The sequence below is a fragment of the Corythoichthys intestinalis genome, chromosome 14 (assembly GCF_030265065.1).
Source record: "Corythoichthys intestinalis isolate RoL2023-P3 chromosome 14, ASM3026506v1, whole genome shotgun sequence".
NCBI classification, from domain to species: Eukaryota; Metazoa; Chordata; class Actinopteri; order Syngnathiformes; family Syngnathidae; genus Corythoichthys; species Corythoichthys intestinalis.
The window spans coordinates 51,992,748-52,018,639 of record NC_080408.1 but is presented as its reverse complement, the minus strand read 5'-3'; the positions used below and the strand labels follow the sequence as shown (position 1 = coordinate 52,018,639).

The 25,892-nt window shown below is 40.9% G+C and overlaps 1 protein-coding gene across 16 annotated transcripts in view; it reads right to left on the bottom strand.

Moving 5' to 3' along the window:
• The window catches only part of mbnl1 (muscleblind-like splicing regulator 1), a 139,614-nt gene that overhangs the window by 77,727 nt on the left and 35,995 nt on the right, over nucleotides 1–25,892 (bottom strand). For 14 of the 16 annotated variants that reach the window (XM_057857372.1, XM_057857370.1, XM_057857371.1 and 11 more), the window contains one exon: nucleotides 6,946–7,837. In XM_057857372.1, the coding sequence (XP_057713355.1) occupies nucleotides 6,946–7,119 (174 nt within the window). In that variant the 5' untranslated portion in view covers nucleotides 7,120–7,837. Of the gene's footprint in view, nucleotides 1–6,945; nucleotides 7,838–7,905; nucleotides 7,928–8,200; nucleotides 8,366–25,892 lie in introns of those variants that run through there. The other 2 variants (XM_057857375.1, XM_057857376.1) reach the window with 2 other exon arrangements.

Genomic DNA, 25,892 nt, shown 5'->3' with positions numbered 1-25,892 from the left:
ATTTCGGTATTAATTCATCGTAAACTGATCTGATCCTTATATAAGTCACAACAAAAACAATCAGCTTAATTATTACTTCACACAAAAATGTGGGTGTGTAATTTTTTTTAACTGAACCTTGGATCTAAATATCATGGTGCAGGGTGGAGAAAATATGTGAAACCTTTGGATTTAATTACAAGTTGACGCTCCTACAGTGGCATAAAAAAGTATCTGAACCCTTTGGAATTTCTCACATTTCTGCATAAAATCATCATGTAATCTGATCTTTGTCAAAATCACACGGATGTAAAAACAGTGTCTGCTTTAACTAAACCCAACCAAACATTCATAGGTTCATTCATTCATTCATTCATTCATTTTCCATGTTTCATATTTTAATGAGAATAGCATGCAAACAATGAAAGAAGGGGGGAAATAAGTAAATGAACACTCTGCCTAAAGAGACTTAAAGAGCAATTGAAACCAATTTTTACCAAACAATTTAAGTCAGGTGTGTGCCCATTCACTGATGAGTGGCTTAATGCTGCCCTGTCCACTATAAAACACACACACCTGGTAATAATTGTTTTGATGAAAAGCATTGTCTGATGTGCATCATGGCTCGGTCAAAAGAGCTGCCTGAAGACCTGCGATCAAGGATTGTTGATTTGTATAAAGTTGGGAAAGGATACAAAACCATCTCTAAAAGTCTTGATGTTCATCAACGACAGTCAGAGACGTTGTCTACAAATGGAGAGAGTTTGGCACTGTTGCTTCTTTCCCAAGGAGTGGCTGTCCACCAAAGATGACACCAAGAGTTCAGTGCAGAATACTCAGAGAAGTAAAAAAGAACCCTAGAGTGTCTGCTAAAGACTTAGAGAAATCACAGGCAGAGTCAAATATCTTCTGTGCACACATCAACTTTATGTAAAACGATGGCCAAGAATGGTATTCATGGAAGGACTCCACGCAGAACGCCACTACTGTCTAAAAAAACATTGTTACTCGTTTAATGTTCGCAAAAAGGCACTTGGACATTCCACAGAAGTTTTGGCAAAATATTTTGTGGACTGATGAAACCAAAGTTGACTTGTTTGGGAGTAACTTACAACATCATGTGTGGAGGAAAAATGGAACAGCTCACATTATCGATACATTGGGGCCTGCATTGTTGGCGTGGCCGTCAAAGCTGACCGAGTGGAATCACAGACAAAGAGCTTTTTCTGTTGAAAATTCTTGTGAATAAATGCTTAAATCCCTGAATTCTTTATAGATATGGACGTAAAACACTCTTAAATCTTGGTTAAAAGAAAAAAAAAAACGTGCAGTTAGCATTTATTTTACATAAATATGTCGAAGTACGATGCTAGTCTTTTAGTCAATGCAGCGGCGGCCATATGTAAACAGAGCTTTCCCAGTAAAAATTCTCGTGCATAAATGCTTAAATCCCTAAATTCTTTCCAGATATGGACCTTAAATAGTCTCGATTCTTGGTTTAAAGCAAAAAAAACCATGCAGTAATCATTTATTTTACGTAAATATGTCGAAGTATGATGCTAGTCTTTTAGTCAATGCAGCGGCCGCTGTATGTAAACAGAGCTTTTCCGGTGAAAATTCTTGTGAATAATTGCTTAAACCCCTGAATTCTTTATAGATATGGATGTAAAGCAGTCTCAATTCATTGTTAAAAGAGCGAAAAACCGGGCAGTTAACATTTATTTTTCGTAAATATTTCGAAGAATGATGCTAGTCTGTCAATATAGCGGCTTCCATATTTAAAAAGAGCTTTTCCGGTGAAAATTCTTGTGAATAAATGCTTAATTTCCTGAATTATTTATAGATTTGGACGGAAAACAGTCTCGATTCTAGGCAGGAGCATAACGACAACCTTTTGGGATACAAAGTATCACAATATATCGCCATTTCGATATTTTGTCACACCCTTATCTACTTTATGTCTGATGTATGTGCTTGATTTATTCCTCCCCCGTGCCCACAGCAGGTGCTTGGCTTTTCAATTGTGAGTGTAACCAGTTGCAAGCATACTTAACCTTTCACTCAGGAGTTAATCATTAAAAAGTTACAAGCCAACTTTAAAATGAGGGGGGTTCAGCCAGTCATTATCTTCCTCCAAATATTTACACCTCTTCCACATTACTGAGCTGCCTGCACCACCAGATACACAGACAGCAAGGAGGGCAGTGTGCTGGCGAATTTGCAGACACATCGAGGCCTCGTTGAACATATTGATTTTCCTTTTTGAGGAAGATATCTCATTAATGTTGTGAAAATGTTTTAATGAACAAAGCTTCCAAAAGCCTTTCTCCCTAGTATGGTAGAGTAGGAACGGTTTCAAAATTCTATCTTGGACACTCAAGTGTGTGTCGCATGATAAAAAGAGGCCAGCTAGAGAAAAAAAAAGACTGTTGGTGAAGTGACTGGGTTTGGGTGTGACCTATTCAGCTATGCGCTGATGATCATGTGAGACCTGTTCTAATTATACACACTCCAGAAGAAGGTCGATCCTCTCTCACATGCAGTAAGAGTGTGCACATGCATATCCAAGTGGCTGCAGGACACAGAAGAAGGGGCGGGGTCAGACCACCGCATAATGAGGGTGACAAGCGATACGGAGGAATGTGAACGTGAATAAGTGAGCTCATAGCTTTACGCCTCAGTTGAAGTGTAAAGCTGCGACGGAACAATCAAAATACATGATACCCACACTGTTTCGGTTTCCAATGTGGGTTTTTCATAAGTCTTGACAACGAACATCCCTCTGCATTAAAACACTAAGTTCCAAAATAAGGCCGTCAGTTCACTGGAATAAACCTATGTGCCTCTGCCAGTTACTCCTTTCGGGGTGGTAGCTGATTCTGTCAGCATGAAAGACAATTCAAACACGTGTTCACATATCAAGAGGCTTCAATCGGCAAGTTGCTGCTCTACTGCTGTGTCGGTGAAAGTTGACACTGTATTGAATGCTGGGATCACGACATTCAGTTTAAATAGATGTGGGTCATTTGTAACGGTTTTTGTGGCGCTTCTGTTTCTTAACTTTTCAAAAGATAATCTACTAAACTCTACCAAAGTAGTTCACAAATCATATTCCAGTTCCATGATATATGGCTTGGTGTGGTACACTATACAATAAAATTTTTAGTTCTGCATAGACATATTGCGCAAAACACTTAGCACACTGCTTAATGTTGAAGATGTTGTCCAAATTAGTATTTAGAATACCTCACCTTTGTCTCCAAGTTTTTGTTTTTTTAAAGTTGAAACAACAACTCGGGAGTACCCTTTGATTGTGTAGCATTAAAAGCACAGTAGCGCTGCGGTTAAGCTTGTAATATACTGGAACATTATTGTATGCATAGACATACTGTATGTATCTGTGGGACAGTTGTTTACTGCATAAGATTATCATATTTTGTCTTTTGAGGCTCCAAAACAATTTACAACGTATTCTACTGTAAACTATCCGTCAAAACAGTTTTTTTCTGATTAAAAATTGATTGGCTGGCAACTATTAGAAGGTGTACAGTTAACAGTTAATACCTATGTAACATGAAATGTGTTGTTTTCGTCAATGATGACAATAACGATAAATATTTCGTCAACGAGCACTTTTTTCATGACAATGATGAAACGATAAAGAGCTAAAAATGTGTATTGGGAGACTAAAACATGGCGAGACGAATGCCAGTCTTCGTCTGATAACGAAAATGCTAAAATATGACTAAGACTAAAAAATATTTTTGTCCAAAAGACTAAGACAAAAAATAGGGCTGCCAAAAACAAAACAGCACTGCTTTTATGGGAAGAAATTCCTTAAGAACAAGGAAATCTGTCTTCTTTTAGCTGGTTTATGTTTTTTTAGTTTTTGTTGTTGTTTTTTTTTTACACAGTTGCAAAGATAACTTAAACAGGAAATAAGATTTTGTTCATCTGACCACACCTTATGAGTGGATGGACAAACTGCTCTCGCCACCTGAATTCAGCCCTCTTCCTCACATTAAGCCAATGACCATGACGCCGAGAGCACAGGTTTGGCCTTAATATGGGTAGGGACGATAAAACAGCATAACTTGCATGTACACTTTTTGCTGGGGACGGGACATAAATAAGACCAAACATATTTGGTGAATGGGGTCAGGGCTACATTTCTCACCAATATGAACCTAATTAATTGATAGGCTAAATGATTAATGCAAAATAAATCTGTCCTATACTGACCTTGACGACCTGACCGTCCTATACTTCACCTATACTAACTGTCACACTGCAAATTAATAACGTCTTAGGGTTGGGGGGGGGGGGGGGGTGAAGTCATCACCCAATCAAACGTGCGTTTTAGGGGAAAATATGGACTGGCACATCCAGCGAGTGAAAAGGGGTCAGTGTAGGTCTGAACATAATGAAAGTACTGTAATTCATTTAATAATGGTAGGATCAGTTCTATCCTTACAACATACAGGAAGACTAAATTACCTATGTACAGTGACTGCAAATAAGGTTGCTTAAAGGTTGGTAGGGATAATTTGAGCATCCTGAAAAGTTGGTAGTGTTATGTCCATACCGTCCCTATGCAAACCTACGCCCTTGCATGACACACATGAAATTGTGGGTAAAAAGATATAAGCATAAACCTACCTAGATTTAAGTTCCGATCAAATGTGACGTCAAAATTTTGATTTCTTACTTTTTTCCTTAGAAGCAAACCCATACAGTGTGTGTTTGTATTCAGAAAAAAACAAGCCCCCTCTAACTGCCTCGAGGCACAGGAAGTGGTTTGTGTGCTACATGATGGCGCTATCACCTCATTTCTCGCTAGACGTTCAGACAACTGGCGCTAAGGGCATCTGGGATGTTATGTGGCAACCTTTTTCATGTATTTCCACTCAGTAGACGTTTGTGTTGATGCTATACATCTACGCAACAGTGTTTACAGTGTAACCACACACTGATGTGACTGACTGAAAAAGACGGGTGCTACAGCGAAGGCCTGCAAAATGTCTGCTTCCTGAAACAGACAAATTTCGACTTCTCTCCCCACTTCGATGGGCCCTCAATCACATGTTCTAATCACCTGACCAGAAATGGGCGTGACGAAAGGGAGAGCACATGCTGGGACCAGATGGTGCGCTCTTCACTGGCCGTAGAAGACTTCTATTTGTAGCTTGTGACTTTGTCTGCTACACTGCATGCGCTCAGTGTCTTATCAATGGTCTTTGTCATCCATGTCTACTAGAGGTCGACCGATATATCGGCCCAATATATGGAATTCGATTAACAAAAAAATTAGCCGATAAAAAAGGATTTTGATTAGGCATCTGTGTGGGCAAATGTGGCCGCCGCTGACTGACGGTAGGATGCCGGAAGGACCCTGCAGCAGCTTGAAGGCAGGCTGCTACAGGAAGCTTCAGGCTTGTTTTGTAATATTGTAAGATTTGTTTTTATCTTGCATGAGAGAATATGCAATGCTGCTTTTGCCTCTTAAGGTGTTTACTGTTTGATACTTACACTCTAAATGTAACTCGTAGCATTAGCGTACCATTCACATTAGCATTAGCATGGCGAGCGTCCTCTTAACTCTCATTTGTTTGCATCTCGTCGTGACATTTTAGTATGTATAATAATAAAAAGAAGTGCTTCGATCGTTGATTTGGTAGCACTAGAACGAATTAATCCTTTACGTTTTAGGTCATCCATAGACTTCATAATTGTATTGACAGGTCACAACCGTAAGCCACTGCGCAACGCCTTCAAATAGGGGGCTGTCCTACAGTTCGCTTCAGTTATTCGCAGCCGGTCGCAGTTAGTGAACACATGCAGGGATCCATCGCCGGATTTAGGTTGAAAAAGTACAAAAGCTTTACCGCATACAAACAGGAAGGATCGTCTCAGGAGTGATTTGCTCGAGGATTCAAGATATTTATTATATTTTTCGTACCATACATGCATTTTGAAACGTGAAAAAAATCAATGGGAGAAAATTGCTACAGCATTGACATTATACTTCGCAATATTTACGTAAAATAACTGCTAACTGCACAGTTTTTTTTGCTTTTAACTAGGACTCGAGACTGTTTTATGTCCGTATCTATAAAGAATTCAGGGATTTAAGCATTTATTCACAAGAATTTTCAATGGAAAAGCTCTATGGCGGCCGCCACATTGACTGACAGACTAGCATTGTACTTTGACATGTTTACGTAAAATAAATGCTAACTGCACGCTTTTTTTTTTTTGTTGCTTTTTAACCAAAAATCGACTGTTTAACATCCATATCTATAAAGAATTCAGGGATTTGAGCATTTTTTCACAAGAATTTTCAAGGGAAAAAGATCTCTGTTTACATATAGCGGCCGCTAATTTCCTTACTGACTAGCCTCATAGTTCGCAATATTTACGTAAAATAAATGCTACCAGCACGTCTTTTTGCTTTTTACCAAGAATCAAGACTGTTTTAAATAAAGAATTCAGGGATTTAAGCATTTATTCACAAGAATAAACAGACCTTGTACCCCATGCCCCGTCAATACATTATGAAGTCTTTGACTGAGTGATCCTTACGCTCTAAATGTAACTCGTAGCACTAGTGTAGCATTCGCGCTAGCATTAGCATGGAGAGCATCCTCTTGAATTCTCAATTGTTTACATCTCGTCGTGACATCTTAGTGTGTATAATCATAAAAAGAAGTGCTGCTTTCATGATTTGGTAGTCCCAGGTCATCAGTGTAAGTTTGAAGCAGTTGAATCGTTTTTTTTCTTAAATTGCCTGTAATAATAATATATGTGCTTTGAAGAAAAACAAGTATATCGGCCTCAAATGTCAGCCAGCAAAATCGGCTTTGGATATCGGCAATCGGCTGAAATCATTTTTAGATAACCCATATACCAATGCCCCATATACCAATCTCTAATACCTACCACCCAGCTTCTCTTTCGTTTTCTTACCTTGAGCGAGTCGAAGCAAGCGATGACCCGTCCGTTTTCCACCTGGCAACTCTTAGCCGGATGAGCGAACTTGCACTCCTGGTCCGAACGTGAGCACGTGCCCCTCTGGAACTCCCTGCATACCTCGAGCGTCAGCCACTTTGTGTCGCGGATCTGCGCTATGTTCATAGCCATGGTAACGATCTCCCAGGTGAGATCGGTTTAAGAGTTGAAAAAAGTACCGCTTGGGTTTTAATCCACGACTTCACTTAATTTTTTGGGTTTACGCTGATATTATCTGCAAAGTCAAGATGACATTAAAAAAAAAAAGGTTTCAACTGATACTGTCCAGAGTGAAATGTTGCAGGACTAAGTAAGGCTGTAAATTTTACTGTGCCATCTTCTCAAACAGTAAATTGATTTCATCCAGGAGTCAACCTGCCTGAATGTTCACTCTTCTTGCTCGTTAATGTTTGTTCTCTAGAACATTCACGTGCCAAAGCAGTATGGAGAGAAAGCCCTCTGGTTAAGATGCGGTGAAGCAGGCAACAGAGGTGATAATCTGGGTGTAGTCTGCTTTTTTGGGGGTGGGGGCTTAAAGACACTGAGGACTGTGTGGAGGCTTAGAAGGTCCAAGGCGAGGGTAAGTAAAGGCAAGGTGTGTGATGCTGTGCAAGGGCCTTGTATTGGACTGGGCTACTGGGCTTGTCCAGGTGAAGATTAGCCCACTGGGAGGGGGTAGATGGTGATGACGGCAGATGAACAAACGAGTCGGAGCGTAGTCAGAGGAGGGTGCGGCCACCTTTTCTTGAGCTGTGGCAGCAAGCGAGCGAGGCAGAAGGGGCGGGGAGAAGATAGCTTCAGCGGTAGAAGCAGGTCAAAGCTGCGGCACACATCAACAAAGGCACTTCCTCTGGGGAGAGAGAGAGAGAGAGAAAACAATGAGAATTTAGGCTGATGTTACACGTTTAAAAGCTTTACTTTTTTGTTACTCTTTGGGATATGGCAGTGATCTTTTGGTTACGGTCCTACAAAAGGTATGCAACTGTGGGAATGAAGAATCCAGAAAAAATGTTAGAAATGTGATAGTTGTCAGCTAAACAAATAAAACTTTCACCCGCCCACTGCTATGAACACACACAGCGTGAACACAAACTCATCATGCAATACCGCGCACACACACACGCTCACAGTGACGCGCACAAAGCAGCCATTCACAACTTTCCACCATGTCCATGACATGAAAAGAGATCAAAAAGCAGTTAAAATTACTTACAATGGAGTGCAGCAAAGTCGGCCTTTGCAAATATGACTGAAAAGCGAAAGAGGGGAAGAGGGTGATAGAAAAGGGGAAGTTGAGGCAGGGCACGAAGGGAAAGAGGTTAGTCATTTCCCTCCTTGCGAAGCTACATGGGAGTGTGGGCCAATGGGAGCTAGCGGAGTTGCAGCAACATTCTGGGCCAAGCGCCAGGTGAGAGGAGGCGGAGCCTAGAGAAGGCTGACCTGCCTGCTGCTAGAGCAAAAAAGGCAGTCAAAACTAACGACTTTGTGTTTTTTGAATATATTCTAACAAGTAAGAGGCACCATATTTAAGAGTCAAAAGATTGATTGATTGTTGAGTCTCGTTGTCTAGTTATTTAACTAATCATAATATGCAATAAAGAATGTTGTATGTTTTACTTTGGAAATTACTTTCTATTTCTGGTGAAACCACCAATGGAATTTAATGGTCAGGATACAGAGAAGCAATTCTGCTCTTATCAAAGTAAGTTAAGTCACCACACCCTGTGTAGAGAAATCTTTTTCCCAGAAGAGTGTGTGCACTTTGTGCAATCCTCGGAACTGTGACTGTTACGGCACTGCAGCACTGCAACATGCTGTAACAGAGCCGTGCACTAGAGCAGCCCTGGTCATGATGACCCAGCATCATGGTTTCGATGTCTTTGTACGAAAGAGAGAGTGAAGTTATGACTTGTTTTTACATTGCGTGATGTGATAGGAAAAGTGGCCTTGCTGCTATGAATGAACTTTGAATTGTGGGTCTTATCTGAATACAAACACTGCACTGCACCCAATGTGCACTGGATGCACACTAGCACTCTTATAATCATACAACTTAGAGCGGTGGTTCGCACAGTACATCACCCATGATAAAACTAATGCAGCGGTCACCAACCTTTTTCTCACCGCGGACCAGTGAAGGCATTCCAATTTTTCTCACGGACCGGCGGGGTGCCAAAGACTGGTTGGGGGCACACGATGGCAAAAGACCAGCCAGGAAAGGAAATCCCAAGTGCAAATATATTTATTTTTCATTGTCGCACAAGAAAGCCGTGACTTTTACGCAGTGTTGTTTTCGTCAATGATAGCAATAACAAAAATATTTCATTGAAGAACAATTTTTTTCATGACGATGACGAGACGAGCTACAAAGGTGTTTTGGGAGACTAAAACATAACGAGACAAATTCCAGTTTTCATCTGACGAGACGAGAACGAGATGAAAATTTGCTACAGTTTCCGTCATAAGTTCACAATGTGTAATTTTCTTATCGTATGTGTAGTTAGCACACTCTGTATCAGTGTTTGGTCATTTCACTCTAGTGACGTGCTGCACCACCGCTGCCCCACACACACGCTTACTCACCGGTGTCCTCTCCAGGCTCTAGACTTGCCTTTTGTGAAACACATGTCAGGTGCTGTTTGGTAAGTTTTGTTTTCTTATCTTGGCTAGATATGCCATGTTCTTTAGGCTTTAAAAGTTTGTGCTGAGTGATCATCACACGCTAAATGTAACTTGTGGCATTAGCATTTAGCATCAGTGTTATCTTAAACCCTTGGAAAACCTTACCTATAGTTCGTGCCATCCAGATGAGTTTAATTAATTGAAAGTAATGTACTGTTTTCATGACGAGTGTGTATTATCACGAAGATGGTGATGTTCTTGTAGACCAGGGGTTGGTAACCTTTTAGACAGAGAGAGCCAAAACCCAACATATTTTAAAATGTGATTCCGCAAGAGCCAGACAGTGTGTGTCTATGTGTATGTATGTATATAAACACATACTGTATATTCTATGTTCTTTTGCCAGCTTGTCGGACTCCGTTTTGTAAGCACTGTTTGTTTCATGAACGCAATTGAATGCATAACGAGAGGCAGAGGGTGGTCACGCTCTGCTTTTACGAGCAGTCGCCGAGTTGCGATTGGAATAAATCTTGAGAAAACGACAAAGAAGGTCGTTACTCGGGTTGTTACAATCGTTGCACAGTTGTCTATTCACAAGGAAAATAACAAATATAAACATGGTGTGGCGCCGCGTATATTTCCTGGAATAGAAAACCACAATCGGGGACGACTAGGGTGACGTGTCAGTAAGAGTAGCCGAGACAGGCGGAGCCTTTCAGGGCGGTCGTTTCGTGAATCTCAGTCTCGCTCTCCTGGAAGTGGCGACGATTTGACAGTTCAAAAAGTCACGAAAGTGAAGCACCTGTGTGACTTGGGGTACCACGCAGTTCCCTTTCATGGTTTAATTTTCCCCTATTTATTTTTTAAATACTCCAGCATCGAGCCGGGAGGGGCTGAACCTGCCGCTGGCCGAGTGGTGACTTAAAGCACTAGGCGATCTCGCCCATCTCCGCGCGACCCGACTTGAAGTATATTATTGCGACGCACATTTGCAGTGTCCAAGATTAATGTGCGAATGCGCTATCAGCTCATCATAGTTGGTTCGTGTCAAGCGAGCTGGCGAGTTCTACATTTAAGATGACGGGTTGGCATAGAGCCATATGTGCTCATCAAACGAGCCATATATGGCTTGCGAGATATAGGTTTCCGACCTCTTTTGTAGACTACAATCATGTGCTCGTCTGTCAATGTTCATTCGAAATCGTTAGAAACCTTTTATTTATTTAAATATCTATTCATGGACTAAAACTTTTGAAGATTACAGACGAAAACACTTTTAGTAATTGTTGACTAAAACTAGACGAAATTCGTCTTGAGCTTTCATCGACTAAAACTAGAAAAATACGAACAAATTTTGAAAGGACTGAAATATGACTAAGACTAATGAGTATTTTGTTTCAAAAGACTAAGACGAAAATTAAAAGACCTCTCAACAACAACACTGCTTTTATCATAGGAGGGTGAAATTGAAACGGCCATGCTAGTTTTGGTGAGAATGTGATTCGAGACCAACTTTCCGAGCGTGCCAAGACTTACGAGACGGCCGCTCTCACATGCAAAAATGAATGGGTGCTGCAAGCTGGGCACTGATGTTGCACCAGTGGTGTCCGACACAGTGTTCCCGATGGCTCTCGAGAGTCTAGGGACTACCGATGGCAACGTTCTTAGTTGTAACTGAAAACCGAATATTTTAATAAAGTTGGGCGACAAACCAAAAACAGAAAGGCCGAATAATACACATGTAAACAGTTATTTTTTTTCTTTCTTTCTTTTAATTATTGTATTTCTTTATTTTCTGATGAATAACCTTTGCCATGGCCTTTTTGGCTCGAGAAATTTAGTTTGAAAGGCGCAGATTGAAACCCCTTGGAAGGGTGTGCTCCCGGCAGCAGTGAGCATTATGTGGCAAACTCTGTGCGCGTCCTCTACTAGAGGCACCGTCGTCGTCGTAGCATTCTGTTCCATGGGCTTCACGGCCGATGAAACCTTGATAAATGCGCTTTCTTGGAAGTTTGCGACACTCGAGCCAGGTCACATGCCTCCAGTTGCTAAGCTAAATAAGATCTCAACATACGTTTGTGTGGAACTGTATTTCACACCAACAACAAACAATTCCGCTCTCACCGAAACTAGTAAAGCTCTCTTAAAGTACGGTTGAACGATATTGCAGGCATGAAAATCTCTCACCTTTCGGCGAAATTCGCCGTTTTGAAGTCAAAAAGGATGACCTACGTGAATCGTGTAGATCCGAGGAGAAACATTTTTAAGGGGAGGGGGTCGTTTGTAGGCATGTGCCAGTTACCTTCACGGATTACCATGCTATGAAAACGTTGCGGTTACAAAACCACTAAAATTTTCTTTTTTTTTTTTTTTTTTTTCTTTTTTTTTTTTTTTTTTTTTTTTTTTAAACCTGTCCTGTTCAGCTGTTTGACACAGAGAATGGAAGTCTAAGTGCCCAGATTCTGAACAGTTTTAATGTTTCACATTGAGAGTCTGACATACTCCCATTGTGATCATTCAAAATACCTTTTTATTATGACAAAGCAGCGAACAGGAAGGGATTATGGGGGGACAGAAGAAAAGAAATACAAGAGAAGAAGGAAAAGAAACACATACACAAACAACAACTAGATATACATTGAACATCTAAACTAGTTACTAATATGCTGGTGCTATCGTCAGCGAGATGTATTTCCGGTTTACACCATGTGGGGGCCTATTGGCCAGTGAAAGAGGAGAATGGGGGTGGGGGTGTCTATAAGCCTATAAGCTAAGTGATTGAAAGGGGTAGAGTGTGCACAAATCAGTTCTGTGATCTAGAACCCAGTAATCGTGTGAATCTCTTACGAGTAAGCCCGTTGGCGACCAACCCTACGCCGCCGCATCGCCAATCCCGGCACCGGGACCCCCGACCCGAGAATGCCCTACCACATCCAGCAGCACGCAGGCCCCACCGGGCGCGCGACAGCCACGCAGACGGGCGGAGAAGCCGCGCGGGCGCCAACCCAGGGCCACAGCCCCCACCCAGCCAGCCCGGGGAGGGAGGGAGGGCGGGCGCGGGGGCGGGGGGCCATGCGCAGCCCATCCCTCCTCCCGCAGCCCAGCAAAGGAGCCATCGTCCCCCCCCCGGGACCCAGGGTGGTCCCCCGGGCCACCCGCGCACCCATCAACCGGCCTTCAGGGATGGCAGGAGGGGACGCACCACCAACCCCACGCCTACACCCACTCCCGCCCGCCCACCCGGGCCACGAGCCACAGCCCCCCAACCGGCACGGCACGCCACGGGACCCCCAGCGGCCCACCAAGCCCCAGGCAAGGCAGGGTCCCCCGCCGGTGCAGGCGACACCCCGCTGATACACCGGCGCCCAGTCAGCGACCCGCGACGGAGCGCAGGGCGGATGCCCAGCCAGAGAAGAGAGGGGAAGGCGGAGGCAGGAGAACGCCCAGGAACTGCCACGGGGCGATGCAAGATCGGGGACCCGACCCCCCAACCTACTCCCGCGGCCGGCAGCCGAGGCAGAGGGGAGGCCACACCCCAGGAGCCACGCCATATAAAAAAGTGTGGGACCCACCTACCACCCTATTACTGTGGCTGCCAGGTTCCCGACTGGCAGCCATCACCCAGCACCGTGATGGGGGTGTGAGGGGAGGGTAGTGCAATGTATGCATTAAAATAGGAGAGCTTGGCTTGGGGCAGTGGGACCGCAGCATGGAGCTTCTGCCCAGCCGCCCGTCCCACCGCCCTTTGCCAGAGCTCTCCTGTGGAGTATGATGTGTGGTGCATTTAAAAAAGGTGCAGAGATGGCGGGGCCTGTGGTGAGGAGGCAGCCGTGAGGTACCCCCACCCCCAACAGGTCCCAACCATCCCACAACCTTGGTGTGTGGTGCATTAAAAAACGGGGGGGAGCCGGGCCGGGACAAAACCACTAAAATTTTCCGTCATACAGTAGTACGTATTCGTTATTTTTCATGTGTCGAAAATGCAGCCAGAATTAGCTTGGCGCGGCAGCGCTTACCCCTTCCCCTGTTTGATGCTGCGTGTGTCAGTGACGCTATTCCAGCAAACCCAAAAACATGCACTCCAAACGCAAGGCGTAAATTCTTCAATTTATTGATCTCTCAAATCGTGGTAACTGAAATATACCAAATGAATACATTTAAAACGTTGTACACTCGTATTTTTCCACATGTGAGTAGCTTCAACAGTTTAGCTTCATGAAAAAGTTCGTCAAAAACAAAACACACATTTTCCTTTCAAATTCAATACACAAAGTTACTAAAAACTTACAAAGACGAATGATAGGCAAGGCTTAGCTAGGACAGCAACTTCATTGAGGTTAATCACAGTCGCTGAGAGAGAAACAAGTTTGTATGCGGGGAGGAGAAAGAAAGAAAAAAAAAAGAGCGTCAAAGATCGCTAATTGCGACAGATGATCTTGTACTAAGCACAAATTCACATTCGCTGGAGGAGGTAAAGTATCACTCCCAATTGTTTTTAGATGAATGCATTTGTCAGCATATTGAATTTAGTGAGTAATGGTTCTCGTTTTCATATTTTGTGGTATGACAAAGTTACTGCCGTTCGTTGCAGCTTGCGTTGAACACTGCCGGAGCGTCCGGTGAAAAAATAGCTCCCGTTAAGGTAGCGTCAAGCTTGTGTATTTAACGGTAATATAAAAGCAGTGTTGTCAATAACGCGGTATCGTAATGCGTAACTAATCTGATTACTTTCTTTCAGTAAAGAACAATCTAACGCGTTCATTTTTCTAAATCAGTAATCTGAGTAAAATTACTTTCCTTGATGCCTGTGCGTTACTATTTTGTTATTGCCCCATAATGTGTGTAGAATGAAGAATACTGTAGTCATGGGAGTGACATCACATGTCACATTTTTTAATCGGGGATGGAACAAAAAGGGTCACGTGTATTACCATGATGCGTGAGCGCTGGGAGTTTGCGGCCAAAACAACACAGCCTTACTACCTCGCCAGGATGCAATGAAATAGGCAGGAGATATACTACAAACGGCTGCATTTGCACACTGGAAACACAGCCATTACTTCACATTTTTGTCCAGTAAAGATAACAAAAATATCTCCGTGCGCTGCAAACTGCGCTGGCTCAAAAAGACTGTCCACCGCTATAAGCATCCAATTCAAGCACCACTTGGAATTACAGCACAACAGGTAACACGACAGCCAGGACTTTTTGATACTGCTCGTGCTCAATCCTCGGTTTAAGCTCAGTTGTTGTTGAGGGTTTTGAAAGCTTAGGTTTAAAGAAATTCTAAATATCCATCTTGCCTCCTCAGCTGTAGTTTTGGCTAAGCAATGCAAACGGCTGTCTCTAAGGTTCTATAGTCACATGATCTGTTCGAAAAATAATTTGGACCCATTATGAAATACTTTGAAGGATTCCTGTTCATTTTATTCATTTGTGTTGTTTGTTTTATTGCTCTAAAACTTTTATAGACAACATTTTAAGGGCCATATTCAATGGTCTTTATTTTAAAGGGGAAGTTCAGAATTTTTTACATTAGGCTTAATCTTTGAGTTAGCCGGGGTTTAATTAGTCGTTGGAAATGATTTGAACAAATTCTGTGCAGTTTGACAGTTATTTGTTAGTTTCAGGGCTCCGAAGTGGCTAAGCTAGCGCGAGTCAATGGTGGTTGAAATCAACTCCTTCAACTAATTAAACCCCCGTTAACTCGAATATTAAGCCTTATGTGAAAAATTAAAATGGTCAAATTCGCCACATGTAGGACGTTTTGCCGACGGCGGACATTTTGGCAAAACGCCGGAACATATTTCCTCCACACCTTTCTCACCTTTTTAACCCCTGACCCATTTTCATGCCTGATATTGGAAAAAACTGACATTGCGACTTTTGGGCTGTTTGCGATATATTGCGTTAGTAAAACTAGAAGAGTTTTCACCAGATGACTTGAATAGCTCTGTTTGGGAAGACTTTGATTGACTATCTATGAGCACATTATATTCATTAGAAATGTCCCGATCCGATCACGCCATTTCTCAAAGGATCGGAATCAGGTGAAAAGGATCGGGTTTTATCTTTTTCTGCTTCACGCTTGCACACTCTCTCACTCTGCCTCCTGCTAAGCAGTGCGACCTAACTGTTCTTTTGGTCACCAGCGCAGCTGGCGTTTGTTACTTAAAGTTAATGATGATTGACAGGTTAGTAGCTTTGATCTGGCCAGAGACGCCTCAATAGCTCTATGATCAAAGGCACGAATCTGTTAATCATCGTTAAGCTTGGTACACAGTCTGAAGTGTGCTGTGGCAACCCATTTATTGTGTAAGTGATAGGCTGTTCTCGGCAGCATGAGCGTCAAAGCATAAAAACCAAACTTTTTTCAGCTCTTAAAATCAGGTGACTCCGACTCAGGTGCAAAATAATGCAATCTGAACATCCCTAGTATTCATATAATACCGTTTAAACTCCACACAATTGCTGCTTTATGAAGAAAAACAAAGGTTTACTTTTTTTTTTTAAAATCAATCAGACGTCCTGCGATTGGACTACTGCGCACATTGTGATGCTGATGTTCAAACGATATATTGTGCAGGCTTATTTACAAGGCTATTACAATCTCTTGTACTCTTTAAAATAAGATTCACTGTTTTATTGTGCAACAAATGGAATCGATTGAGAGCCAAGCGAGTGGGCCGAGTCCTAGCGGCGACCAAGCAATAGAATAGAATAGAATAGAATAGAATAGAATAGAATAGCCCTTTATTGTCACTTTATTGTAACTATACAGTTACAGTGTAGGACAGGTAAAAATTTCAAAGTGGCTTGCAAGAATAAAAGTATCAAATCTAAATAAATGTAAAATATGGAATAGATAATCCTATGTTCAGGCAGTGCAAATAATTGAAGTGAAGTAGCAGCAGTTGACAGGGAAAGCAGTGAATATTGCACATTATTATTGCAAGTAAATAAGTATTGCACATAGAATATGTGTGAATAGAAGTTAAGTAGCAGAAGTTGACAGTGAGGCATTGAATATTGCACTTAGTAAGTATTGCACATAGTATATTGCATGTAAATGAATATTGGACATTGGGTGATGTGTTACGTATGGCTGTTCAGGGTGGAGATGGCTTATTATTGTACTAACCACACCAAAGGCACATGTATGCATATAAATACTACTTTACTTGTATACTGCTAACTTTATTAAACTCCAAACTACCCACACACGGGCTGAAATGCACTGTACTCAATGTGGCGCGGGATGAGAAGCAATGTCGCGGTGTTTTGATTGCGTCATTACAAGAGGACTACGGTTCTTCACACTATTCGGTGATAAGCTTTCGGTCTTTTAACTGAAAACTGAAAATGCAATTTTAGCTATTTTCGGCACTGGATTTTTGGTCACGTCTCTAATTATTTCTCTTGCGGACCGTTGCAAGTGGCTCACGGACCGGTGGTTGGGGACCACTGCTGTAATGTACAAGTTTGGTGATATCTTATGATACGCCAATCCAGGAAAATGTTTGGAATCACTTGTACATGACAAAACGAAACCAAAATGGAATTGTCCTTAACTTTGGCAGAAAGACATCTTTGCCAGATTTCTTTTGAAAATGATTCCCAATTCACATAAAGAAAAAACTGTTCCCAAAAATCTAAACGTGTGTAAGAGTTCAGGTATAGCAGAAAAAAAATGTATTGGCCACTTCTTGTGAACTGCACAAACAAAATGGTTGTGTGATGTGAAGCTGCTCTGTACTGCAAAAATATCAAGGACATCAAAACAGGTTAAGATGATTATCTGTAATGTTGATTGTCATTTTCTAGTTAAATGCCAAATAATAGAAAAAGGCGCCATCTAGGATACAACTTTGGCACCCTACTATTGCACTACGAATTGCAGTGGTTATTATCCCACCCTTAGGAATTATTGACAACTGAAACAAAACAAAAAAAAGCAACAAACTCAATTGTAGTGCTCTGAGAAAACTGGTACTAGTTATATATATATATGTAAGGGCAACATAATATAAATTCCCTACTCCAGCTTATATAAGGCATACACTGTATTTTCATACTTTTAGTAGATTGCAAGTAGCTGAAAAAGTTGAATTTAGACAAACATGGCCCAACACCATTTTAGCTAAATCTTTGACTAATGAGGTGGAGTGGAGCCATGTGTTGCAACTAGGGGTGTGACAATTAGGGGTTTGACAAAATATCGAAATGGTGATATATATAGTGATACTTTGTATCCCAAAAGGTTATCGATTTGCTCCTGCTAAGAATCGAGATATCATTTTAAAAAGGTGTCAATGTTTTAAAAAAAAAAAAAAAAAAAAAAGGAACCAACAAGTTGCTACCAAAATCTTCCACCATAATAGTGTCTCAGGTAACTCATTAACCCATTAACCCAGTAACCCATTGACGGTGCTCGACACCCAATCCATTTAGACTGGGAACGTTCGTTCATTCGAAATAGGGCTGCAGCTATCGATTATTTTAGTAGTCGATTAATCGATGAACCATTTAGTTCGAATAATCGAGTAATCGGATAAGAAACATAAAAAAATTAAAATACCTGAGCTGAGTCTCACACGGTATATAAAAAAAAGAGGAATTAAGTACAACAAAAGAACAATTGGCTAACTTACATAGCAAAATTCCGCAAGCTTGAATGCTATAAAATGCTAACCCTTTTTTACAATGCTCTTAACAAATGGCTCAGACACATATTCCCACAAAAAATGGCTAAATATACCTTTAAACTAAATTATGCATTCAAAAAAATCATTAGCTCAAACAAAAACAGCTTATGTTGGTCTTAACAGGGAGCAGATTGATTCAGCCATGTGAAATGAGGTAGACTAGAGGGTCGTGACCCAAATGAATAAAAACAAATGCAAAAACTTTCAAAACAAACCATTACAACACCACTTTAATTAAATGAATACTCGAAGCAGCAAAATTTCATTTTAATCTTTTTTTTTTTTCTAATCGAACACTTGAGTCAATTGATTAATCATTGCAGCACTAATTCGAAACCAGAGCATTCGCAGTCATTCTTTCCGATTTTCGGGGAATTTACAGGTCACTTGCTGTTCATTTACAGGTCATTTCTTGTTGAGTCACTGCCCATTCAAGATTATTGGCAGAATGTTCATTCGCTGCCACCCTCCCAGTTCAAATGGATTGGACGTCTACTAGTGATAAACTCATTCCAATTCACAACAGAAACTTGTTTTTCTCTTTATTAGTAGTTTGTAGACTATCTTAGAATGATTTCCTGGCCAACGTATCGATAATCGTTGTATCACAATATCGTCAGATCATCGTTATCGTGAGCTTTGTATCGCAAATCGTATCGTATCGTGAGGTAACAAGAGGTTCCCACTCCTAGTGACAATATACCAAAATGGTAATATATCGCGATACTTTCTATCCTGAAAGGTTATCGATATGCTCCCGCCAAGAATCGATATATCGTTTTGAAAAGTTGTCACTGTTTCAACTGGTTGCTTGCAAAATTTCCCACTATAATCGTGTATGTTAAGGCACTGGCTGCCATATTGAGCCATTTCCTATACATTTTGGGAGATTCCAGGGTCCCTTCTTGTTCATTAACCCAAAATCAACAGGAAGTGGTACGTAAATTCACCAAAATCAACAGGATCCAACGGAAAATCAACAGCAAAGAACCTAAAATGCCCCCAAAATAACTCATTGGGCAAGGTCATACCTATCAATTCCAAGTCCAAGGTCTCAGAACCTGGTGCGAGGTGAACGAGAATGGTAGGAGGAAAGATGGTGAGACAGTGAGAGAGAGAAAAGTACAGAGGAAGCCTTAAAAATGAGCCTTTTGACGAAAAATTCAAAATCTGGGACTTGTTTCAATGTGTCCCCCCCCCCCCCCCCCACCATATATGACGCAAATTTATTGAAAAATGGTGTCATTTGTTTTTGGTAGGTTTGTGCTGCTAACCTTTTTGAGATATTTAAAATTCTTATATAGGTCAATCTGAGGTCAGCAAGCCAGTTTTGATTAAAAACAGCTAAAAATTGTGTCAATCGTTTGTGCCTCGTTTGTGCTGTAAAATTTTCGTTTGTGTTGCTATTGTTTTTGAGATATTAATTTCGAGTGTTGACGTCTCGCAGCCACCCATTTATTGCAAAATTGACCGGAAATTGTACCATACGTTTATGCCACGTTTTTCGTTTGTACAGCTATCGTTTCAAAGATAGAGATATTGATTTCAAGTGATGACGTCAATCACAGCAGATGAAGCATACCAAATCTCTCAGTAACAGAGGAGTGTCCCAACAATTAGCGCAAGCATAGCACAAACAAATGACACCACTTCGGATCCATTTTGCCGTAAATGGGGGGCTATGAGTCACGTCATCACTCAAAATTAATATCTCAAGCCCCCCATTTACTGCAAAATGGACACAAAGGGGTGCCATTCATTTGTGCTACGTTTGCGCTAGTTGTTGGAACACCCCTCTGTTATTGAGGGAGTTGGTCTGCTTCGTCAGCTGTGACGGAACTGCTGCAATAGCATACCGCACGAATGCTATTTTTAGATCGGGACGTCGCCATCTTAACCCGAGAGTGGGTCAACATAGACACGCCCTCGCATACAACTCGTGTTATAACTCCTTTTTTCTGCCGGTAATCTTTTAAAAAAGAACATGGTGACGAGACACTGCTGCAATGGAACTTGTAGAAACGACTCTAGAAATTACAACGTATGTAGGATGTTTTCTTCATACGTTTCCTGAATCCAAAAACTCGGGAGGAAAAATTTGAAGAATGGATCAACTTGTGCGGATTTCAAAAGACCAGTTTAACCCCAGCAAGGTGGAGTCGTTCACCTTTATATGTAGTAAACATTTTGTTGGGGGCCATGGTCCTACAGAGGACGAAGAGGTAAGCCATTTGGATATTTTTACCTTTTTTTTAGCATGGCGTTTTGCCGTGCTGCCTCTGTCCGACAATGAATGACCTGAAAAACAATTTAAATGGTATCTGATTGACACTGTTTTTACCTTTTCTGTTGTTAAAAAAAAAACTTTAGTAAGGTGGAAGTGTAAATAAATTATAGAATTAAGATTTGTTATTAATGAAAAAATTAAAACAGGGGGCTGGTTGCCCTCAGATTGACCTATAAAAGAATTTTTAACATCTCAAAAATGATAGCAGCACAAACAAGAATGTTTTCAGCACATTCGGATGACATAGTTTTTCTTTAAATTTGTGTCTGATGGGGGGGCAACTTCACAGAAGGTGTTGTTTCAAACAATCGTGGACGGTTTCTGACATGAAGAGTAAGCGTGTTTCTTTTTCTTTACTTTGCCAATGAGTCACAAAAGCAATTTTGTGGTGTGTGTCCTTCAGGAGTATCCGTTAACCCAAGCCAAACACTGACGATGGAGCACAGATGAGCATAGAGTTCCGCAATAAAAGTAATGTGTTTCTAACAGGCAAGTCTTGGAGTTGTCAGTATGACTAATTACTTAAACACCGATGAGAAAACAACACAGTTAGTTCTGATGGACCTTCCTAAAAGAGCACAGCTAGGCGATCCACTGTTAGTGAAGAGACACAATAGCTCAAGTTGAGTGAAAGTTTATGCAGCATACAAAATCCACATCTCACTTGTTTTGCTGCAACATAGCAACAGAACGAACAAAATGATAGCTTCCAGCAATCGCTTCTATTTTCAGCTTTTGACTGCAGTGAAGGTTTCCTTTTGTTTGCTGCTGCTGGGTTTCAGCATACTGATAGAAGTGGAGGCAGGGTGACAGTGAGCTGAGATAGGTCATCAAAGTGGAGGACGGCAGGAGGAAACACAACACCGCAGGGCTCCATGAAGATGCTACTGCTGCGGCTACTGGGATTAAAACATGTCAATAATGCCCTCTCTGACCTATACATATTGTTTACCACTATGTTTCTAGAGGTTTCTATAGTCAGAAACAGAAAAACATTTAATAATTGCGACCAGGGGTGGATGATATGCCTTTTACAAAATCATATGGCATGCATTGAATCCCTTGATTGGTAATGTGTGTGCGAGATAATAAAATTTGAAGAGTAAAAAATATAATGGAAATATGTTTGACTCAACAACATAGTTCCAGAGGAAAACTGTTTATAATATATTCATATACAAGAAAAAGAAGTGAAATTTTGAGAACATTTATTGACTAGATCTCAAAAACCAAAATTTTATCTCAAGACTATTATTATAATACATCCATTTAGTACATGTTTACTATACAGTGGTGCCTCTACTTACAAAATTAATTGGTTCAGGAAGTAGTTTTGTAAACTAAAAATTTGGTAAGTAGAGACGCGTTTTCCATGTAAATGCCCTAATCCGTTCAAAGCCCCCAAAATTCAAACATAAATATTTTATAAAGCATAAAATTTCATAAAACAAAACATGTAACAAATTCCATAATTTTCAGACTATAAGCCACTACTTTTTCCCTCACTTTGAATCCTGCGGCTTATAGTCCAGTGAGGCTTATTTGTTGATATATTTGGGTTAATAGGTAAGACTTTCTTTGACAGCGGCGTCATAAGACTGCCATAAAACGGTCGTAATTATGACATGACACTATCATCGGCATTACTGACATTATGAATTGTCACAACCTCAATTTAAATCCATCTAAGACCTTCACATCCATTCAAAAGTGAGATAATTTGCCAGATGACACAAAATTACATCTGTCATTAGCATTTATTAATGCTCATCGTAGTCTCATGTCATAATTATGACGGTCTTATGACAGACTTATGGCGCCTCTGTCAAATAAAGTGTTACCAAATACCATAACTAACAATTAATGAAATAACTGGAACAGTAACTGAAGAAATAATTAGCACAGAACATGAATTTTGATTGTAATTTACATCTGTAGCGCTGCAGTGCATGTTAGGAGGCATGTCTGACGACAACATTGTTGGCAACAGGTGGCAGCAGAGGTTGACTGTCTCCCCCAAGGGAGCAATGATGACCAAATGAAGCTTCTTGAAACTTTAAACCAATTGGCTGCAAAGCTTAATGGTGTTTCATTTGATCTTATGACGGTGTTATGATGCCGCTGTCAAATATAGTGTTACCGGTTAATATCTTTTGGTGTAAATATCCCATAATACAGTGAGGACAGCTGCAGCTTATAGTCCCGTGCGGCTTATCTGTGAACAAATGGCGTTTTCGTGTCAGATTTGGTTGGTGGCGGCTTACAGTCTGATGCGCTTTATAGTCCGAAGATTACGGTACATGTTACAATTGGATTATTGCACAATAAACATAAAATGACAGTCGGGGTGTGCCGGTTACCGTTTTCAAGGATTACCTTGGTATTAAAACGTCACGGTCATACCGTAGTACGGTATTAGCTATTTTTAATATAGCAAAAATGCAGCGAGAAATGGAGCGGGAGCGCTCACCCCTCCGGTTGTTGCTATGTTCGTCAGTGACGCTACAATGTGCCATAGACTAGAGTTGACATAATGGCTGAAGGTGGTGAGCTTTTTCCCCTGTCAAAAAAAACCAAAAAAATCGCTTGTATGGGAGTATTTTGGCGACCGAAAAGAAGCAGACAGCCGCTGTTTAGAGGAGGAAGGACATCCGACGTCAAGACTTGCTTGCGGTGGGTGGCTGCAAGGGGGGAAACACCTCAAACTTGATTTCACATTTACGTGACCATCACACGTCACTTTATACAAAATTTATATACAAAATATACAAAACGGTAAGTAAACTGTCATTTACGTTTCTCACCAGCCACAAGAGTTCTCTCCAGCGTGTTTAGTGTGTCTAGCGATAGCAAAGTAGCTTGTTAACACGTTCCTCTCTACCAATAGCCAACTTTTCTATAGTCTTCTGTGCTACGGTACTTGCCAAAAGTCCCGGATTCACCAGGATTGTGTGTGTGTTTGTATTCTTTGTTGATGAGACGTTATTACTTGGCACCGAGCGCTACGCTAGCTAGCGATTATGCTAATCAGTGTCTTAAGTGTCCGTTTGTATTGTGTTTTAGAGAAGCATATTATCAGATTATTGTTAGATAGTAAAGTTATCTCATTTCTTGTTATAAAGAAACCACACACATAAACCCATTAATCTAACATCTTAGTGTCCTTTCAACACAAACTCCCAGTCAAACTGTTAATTGTCATACAAGAGAGTGCGCTTTGAAATTGGATTTGGAATGTATTGATGAACAACTGTTTGATAAAGAAAACTGATGCATTACAGTCGTCCTCCTCCTTATCAGATGTTGTTTAGTTTGTTTAAATAAAATTAATGAGTCGTTGACACAATATCAGTGCTTTGCCCACAAGAAAAAAACAGTGTCAGTCAACAGTATGTTTTTTAATTTGAATGAAAAATTTATACTGACCTTGTGCACTGAGAAATTCTTTTTTATGTTTTATACTCAGAACCTTTATTAAAACTTCGGTCTAACTGTACTGTTTTAAGTCAGGAAGCTGAATTAAAATATTATTTTTTGAAGGAAATAGTCATCCATATTGTCTTTATTATTTCTTACAACATGATTAAAACAACTTAAAGTTAAATTTTGAAGGCAATTGAAAAAAAAATTACATTTATCCGATGAATCGTTTAATTAATCGATTATAAAAAATCATTATTAGTTGCAGCCTTAGTACAAGTTCAATTTTCTGGTCCGTCGACCTGTGGCCGAATCAAGTCCTGCTGTTTAGCACGCACCAAACAGGAAATAGAATTTGCTCTCCTCTGTTTCGTGGACGCGTCTGCGGGTCTGTCTCTAACGCAGTCTGCATGCAGGCGGTCCGCAATGGAGTGACGCTGAGCGGGCACGTACTATGTGGAATTTGGGGGTAACACTTTTCCACAGACACAGGATGACAGATGAAAACCAAGAACGCATTCTACAATACACAAACACACTCTCCCATTCTGCATTCCCTCACCTAGTTGCGAAGGCTTTCAGTCCCCTTCTCAAGTCATTGCCCCCTCGCGACTATTCGTTTAACTCACTGGATTGCGGTCGTCTTAGGCCAAGAGTGCACAAACCCCAGTTATTCTTCTGTAAGCCAACCTCTGGAGACAATGAAGCCCCTTGTTTAGCATGCACACGCACACACGCACACACACAGACAAACTGTGTCCCGGTGGTGTTTACTCTTAAGTTGCAGTGTCTATACAATTTTGTGCAACATTGGATCTTTGTGTGTGCTACGGATGTGATGAAGTCAATGGATATTACCGATAAATTCTGGCCTTATGGCTTAACGAGAAGCTCATTGGATCTCATTCATATTGTTTGGGTCATCACGCCAAACATTGTCAGCAGCTCACAGAAATATTTCTACACAGTGGCCACAGGCATGCATTCAGGGAGCATGTTTTATTTAAGTCATTTAGTAGAGACGTGACTGAAAATTGAGCGCCGAAAACCTTTGGCCGAAAAAAGCTAAAATTGCATTTTCGGTTAAAAGACCGAAAGTTTACCACCGAAAAGAAATGTAGTCCTCTTGTAATGACGTCATCAAAACATGGCAAGAAGCAAAAGCACTGGCTCACCGCCAATATGTCAGCGGTTTGGAAGTATTTTGAGGTATTAAATTAAATAACATTTATTTATATAGCCCTTTACAAAACCCGAAATGTCCCCAAAGTGCTTTACAACAAAGACAAACATGGCTCATAGTAAATAAAAGGCAGGAAAGTATTATGCAATGACAATAAGACAAAAATGAAAAGAAACAAAACAACGCATCACGATAAAATTCAGACAGCAAATAAAACAATAAAACAGATAAAATCCGAAAACATTAAAAACCCTTAAGAAATAAAACCAGGCTACACTAATCTGGGGGAAAGGCGAGTCTAAAAAGGTGTGTCTTTGACCGAGATTTAAAAAAGCCTAAATTCTTAGTGATGCGGATTTCGGGGGAAGACTATTCCACAACCTGGGGGCAGCAACTGCAAAAGATCGGTCTTCCCACTGTTTGAGTTTGGACCTCGGAACGGGCGAATGAAGTTGGCCGGTAGAAGGAAGAGTCCTGCCAGAATTACGGATGGTTAAAATTTCCGATAAGTAAGAAGGAGCCTGGCCATTAATAGAATTAAAAACAAACAGTAAAATTTTTAAATCAATTCTAAAATGGACTGGAAGCCAGTGGAACGATGAACGCACGGGGTTAATATGTTCATATCTAGGTGTATCTGTAAAAAATGGCACAGCAGCATTTTGAACAAGTTGGAGACGAGAAATTG